The 5671-nt window shown below is 44.8% G+C and overlaps 1 protein-coding gene across 1 annotated transcript in view; it reads right to left on the reverse strand.

Annotated features, from left to right (window-relative positions):
- Positions 1–4155: 4155 nt before the first annotated feature.
- ZNF235 (zinc finger protein 235) overlaps positions 4156–5671 on the reverse strand; it is a 17203-nt gene continuing 15687 nt past the window's right edge. Inside the window, exon 6 of the mRNA XM_010852681.1 lies at positions 4156–5668. Within this exon, the coding sequence (XP_010850983.1) occupies positions 5054–5668 (615 nt within the window). The 3' untranslated portion in view covers positions 4156–5053. The remainder of the gene's footprint in view (positions 5669–5671) is intronic.

Genomic DNA, 5671 nt, shown 5'->3' on the forward strand with positions numbered 1-5671 from the left:
ACTGGAATTTCAGAAGACAGTTTGGAAGGAGAAATGAATAAGACACCCACCCCATGTCCAGACCTAGTGGGACAAGAACTGTGAGAGAGAACACAGGAGACCACTTGAAAGAGAGAAAGAGGAGCGTCATTGGGCGGGGGGGGATAACTTCACTGAAATTTCAGAATATTTATTAAGAATGCCTCATTTATAGGCAGAAATATATAGTATAAATAATATTACATATTAATTATTAGTATACATTAATATGGGCTTCCTGGGTAACTCAGCTGGTAAAGAATCCGCCTGCAATGCAGGAGACCCTGGTTTGATTCCTGGGTCAGGAAGTTCCCTTGGAGAAGGGATAGGTTACCCACTCCAGTATTCATGGGCTTCCCTGGTGGCTCTGATGGTAACAAATCCGCTTGCAATGTGGGAGACCTGGGTTCAATCCCTGGGTCAGGAAGATCCCCTGGAGGAGGGCATGGCAACCCACTCCAGTGTTCTTGACTGGAGAATCCCATGAACAGAGAGGAGCCTGGCGGGCTATAGTCCACAGGGTCTCAAAGAGTTGGACACAACTGAGTGACTAAGCACAGCACACACATTAATATACATATTATTAGTATACACTAATATACATATATCTATAAATACATATATCATAACTAGTAAATTGTCCAAGTCTTAAAGCAACCACATCAACTACAGAGCTCTGCTATAAACTTTCTGACCCTAAATGTCTATACCCACTAGCTCTTTCTATATTATATAATTCCTGGCATATTTTTGATATAAAGAAAAATATAAGAATGAAACAAATATCCCTTTATAAGCCATCCAGCTTTTGTTGCTGTTCAGTCACTAAATTGTGTCCAACTCTTTGCAAGCCCATGGACTGCAGCATGCTAGGCTCCCCTGTCCTTTGCTGTCTCCAGAGTTTGCTCAGGTTCAGGAGTATTGAGTCAGTGATGCTCTCTAACCATCTCATCCTCTGCCACCCTCTTCTCCTTTTGCCTTCAGTCTTTCCCAGCATCAGGGTCTTTTCCAGCTTTTGTAAACCCACCCAGTTTCTACCATGTATTATAGTCTCTCCATTCGTATGGTCTACCTACGCAAAGGAATATAATGCAGTCATTAAAGATGAATTTCATGAAGAATATGGAACACTGAAAAGCATTTACTGTGTAATTCCAAGGAGGTAAATAGCCCACTTTAAATATCTGAAGAGGGACTTCCCTGGTGGTCCAGTGGTTAAGAATCTGCCTTGCCACACAAGCAGGTGTGTTTTTTTGCAGTGACATTGTTTAGGAACTCTAAAGGTACTTGCTGCGTTTGGAAAGTTAAAGTTGCTCAGTCGTGTCTGACTCTTTGCGACCCTATGGACTATACAGTCCATGGAATTCTCCAGGACAGAATACTGGAGTGGGTAGCCTTTCCCTTCTCCAGAGGATCTTCCCAACCCAGGGGTCGAACCCAGGTCTCCCGCATTGTGGGAGGATTCTTTACCAGGTGAACCACAAGGGAAGCCCAAGAACACTGGAGCGGTTAGCCTACCCCTTCTCCAGCAGAGCTGCATTTTGGAGGACTGAACAAATGAGTAAACAGACCGATGACTGGGAGCCAATTTCTGACTATTGGAGAACGAAGTCAATATGGAATAGGGAAAGACTGGAAAGACTTACTTGAAATGAAAGGTGTCAGCATTTACACACATATACACGAAGGACTGCTACCCCAGTAACAATGAGAACAGTGAGTGGTTTCTCCACTCCAAGGCTCCAGCACACAGTAAGATAAACCCAGGATCCTGCTGTGCCAGTAAGCAAGGATTCATACTGAGGGAGAGCCATGGGGGAGAGGGGAAAGCTCTTCTAACGGCAGAGCACCAACTCCTAAATATAAAAGGGATGAGGGAGTAAGAAAGTCATCCTTTTGCCATCATTATAAGTGATAATTGATTCCAAGAATATTCATGAATGCAAAGACTAGCAGGTGAAGGTTATGATGAGGTAGTTGTTACACAGTCCCCAAGACGTCCCCACAGATTAGTTATTAATTTCAAAGGCAAATAGCAATTTCACAGCTGGAGAAATCTAGTAGTTATCAGTGTATCCAAGTGACCAAAGTCACCATCATTAATGTAACAGATACATTGTGTTTCCTGTCCTACCACGCTGGGAACTATGCATCATTCATAACACTCACGTGACAAATGTTTAACGTGAATCTAATTATGAGGAGTCAAAGCCCCAGTTAGGAACATCTACAAAATAACTAGCCTGTGCTCTTCAAAAAGACGAGTTTCATGGAAGGCAAGGGCAGGCTGTGGAACGGATCCAGATTTAAAGCCTAAAGAACATGACAATCAAATGCAGATTATGACACAAGATTACATCCAGAAAGAAATAGGGGGAAAATGTTATACATACATATATATGTGTGTGTGTGTGTGTATATAGGGGTAACTGGAATTTGAATGAACTGTTTATTAGAAAGTGTTGTAGCAATGTATGATAGTCTTATTATGTTTGGTAATTCTTTGACATTCCTCACCTCAGGTGGGGTCCATATCCCCTCCCCTTGATCCTGGCAGGCTTTTGTGACTATTTCTACAGACTGGCTGACAGTGTTACTTCCACGGTCAGATCAGCAAAGGCCGTAGTGCATCTGCTGGTTTTTCTCAGCAGAGTCAGCCCCTTGTCCTGTTCTGTTACTGTGATGCGGTCATACTGGAGGCCCTGCCGATTTGTAAAGACAGGCCAAGGCCCCCTGGGTTCTCAGTTCAGCTGTTAGATAAATAGGTTTGCTTGTAATCACATTACTCAAAAAGTATATATGAGATTTCTGTTTTTCTTCTGAGTGTTTAGAATGAACTAAAATGCTCTAAAACACTTTAATTTCAAAAAATTAAAAATTTACAATGCCCTTAGGTATCTGTGATGTATCTTTATTGTGACATATATGTATGATATTATATGATCTAGTTACCTTTAAAAGGAGGGCATTATGTGAAACATTTCATACAGAATTCTTTGCCTCTGCCCACTTTCCTCAGGATATTCTGCATACCTAATAATGTCACTAACTGAATCTACCTTTTCCATTTGATGCTGTTATCATATTCCACCAAATGGATAAGCCACAGATTGTTTTTTCAGATCCAGCTGATGAATGCAGCGTGTGCTGCTACCAATGATGCTAATGGTGAACACCCTTCTATGTACATCCATGACACAGGTTTACATGCTGTGAGATAAAGTGGTTAAGATTCAGCTGTAAGGGATTTTCATTCAGTAACTTTGCTGTCCCAGTTTTACTGCTTTGGTAAAATGGGTAATGGTCACTGTAAAATAATTTTTCAAAAAGGTAAAGAAAATCCATCCCAACCTCTGCTGGAGTAAACCAGGTAGCATATCAATCAGTACCGCTCCACCTGTCATCTCCGTGCCCATGATCACACGCTTGGGTACACCTCCGTGCCCTTGATCGCATCATTAGGTATAGACATGCTTTAATGACATGGACTACACCAGGAACTCTCACCTCGTTTTCTCATGAACATCTTTTTTCCTGTCATCACAACCTGTAACATATTTTCCATGGCTGTGTATTATTAGAATATATTTATGTAAGTATTTCGTCCCCCCCACCCCTTTTTAAATCAGTATAAGCATCTTTATGTACAATTTTCCTTGCATGCTCAGTCGCATCCGACTCTGTGACCCCATCTCCTCTGTCCCTGGAATTTCCCAGGCAAGAATACTGGAGTGGGTTGCCATTTCCTTCTCCAGGGGATCTTCCTGACTCAGGGATTGAACCTGCATCTCCTGTGTCGGCAGGTGGATTCTTGACCATCAGGCCACTAGGGAGGCCCCTTGAACGAGTGAGACGATCTTCCTCTGTGTAAGCAAAACCCCTACTGCTAGGACTTGCCAGGTCAGAGTATTTTGATATATATTAACCAGTGAATGTTCACTAAGACGTTCAATCCTTGAACACAGAATGCTGTGTACATGAAATCTCACAATCCAAAAGCGTTCTTGTCTACCCCACCCCGTTTTTAGGGAAGGAACAACTGGGTGGAACGTGACCAACAATATCCTTGGTTTCTGCCAAACCACTGCCTGAAGAAGTGTGGACGAAGGGGCATGCATAGAAAAGACACTGTGACCAGGACCTGAATGGAAACCATACAAAGAAATCAATTATTAACAATTCAAGTTTACTAAGAAACTTTTTGTCACTAGTAACTACTTTTAACACTTTCAGTTACAGTAACACCCTACCGTAACAAGTTTGGGTACAAAATTTCCCATCATATAAATTGTAATATGTTATTAGACTAATAAGTCTTTTTCGGTGTATAAAATACAAGCTAATGATACTCAATATTACACTGCTCACAATGACTGGAGCTGGATGGAGGCTGGTGGCCATTCACAAGCCTTGTCCAAATCTATAGTGTTGGGGGTGGCAGTATTAAAGTGATTCTGTCAATGAATGTTTCCTGAAATTAATTTTATTAAGGCGACTTGCAGGATTCCTCTTGAGTATGTTGTTACAATTTAGGGAACGGACTAGAATTTTCAAATATCTGTCCTGATTAGAGGGTTTTTCTCCACTTGGTTCAGTAATCGCCGGGGACCTATTAGAAGCCACACACAGCTCTACACGGTAGAGCCGGAGTGGCGACCAACAGCCCACCCTGTGCGCAGGGCACCCTGCAGTTGGCATTGATCGTCTGCACTATACTTCTGTTAGTTCAAGTCCTGCCCAGAAAACCTTCATGTATAAGCCTTCTCTCCCAGGAAAAGGGCAATGATTCTTCTCGAGTCACATCTTGAGAGGGCCCTCAGGGTTCTGGTGTAACTACTGACCATATTTATAGAATACAAAGAGGTCACCTCCCGGCTGAAACTTGCCAACACTGCCTTTCTACAACTTCTTTCCCATGAAGAGGCCTCGGAGCTTCCGAGGCCCACAGGAACCTCCCATGACCCCTGGGACAGGACTTTTCCAACAGAGGTGAAGAGGTGGGTTCTCACTGAGGCCGGTTCCACACCCCCAACCCCTATAGATTCCCTCCTGCGTGGACCCTCTGGTGGTAAACAAGATGTGATCTCTGGCTGAAGCCCTTACAACATATGTCACATATGTAGGGCCTCTCCCCCGTGTGGACCCTCTGGTGGGTGTGGAAGTGCGAGGCCTGGCTGAAGCCCTTGCCACACTGCTGGCAAGTGTAGGGTTTCTCTCCCGTGTGCACCCGCTGGTGGGCGCTGAGCCCCGCGCTCCAGCTGAACTCCTTCCCGCACTCCTCGCACTTGAAGGGCTTCTCGCCCGTGTGAATTATCTGATGGACTTGAAGGTTCGACCTCTGGCTGAAGGCCTTGCCGCAGGTACCGCACTTAAATGGCTTCTCCCCGGTGTGGACTCTCTGATGCGCCTGCAGGTGCGAGGCCTGGCTGAACCGCTTCTGGCACGCGGCGCACTTGAACGGCTTCTCCCCGGTGTGGACGCTCTGGTGGGCCTGGAGGTTGGAGGCCTGGCTGAAGCCCTTGCCGCACTCCCCGCACTTGTAGGGCTTCTCGCCCGTGTGCACGCGCTGGTGGTTGTGGAGGTTCAGGCTCCAGTTGAAGCGCTTGCCGCACACCTCGCACTTGTAGGGCTTCTCCCCGGTGTGCGCTCTCTG

Source organism: Bison bison, unplaced genomic scaffold (genome assembly GCF_000754665.1).
Source record: "Bison bison bison isolate TAMUID 2011002044 unplaced genomic scaffold, Bison_UMD1.0 scf7180017864313, whole genome shotgun sequence".
Lineage (NCBI taxonomy): Eukaryota > Metazoa > Chordata > Mammalia > Artiodactyla > Bovidae > Bison > Bison bison.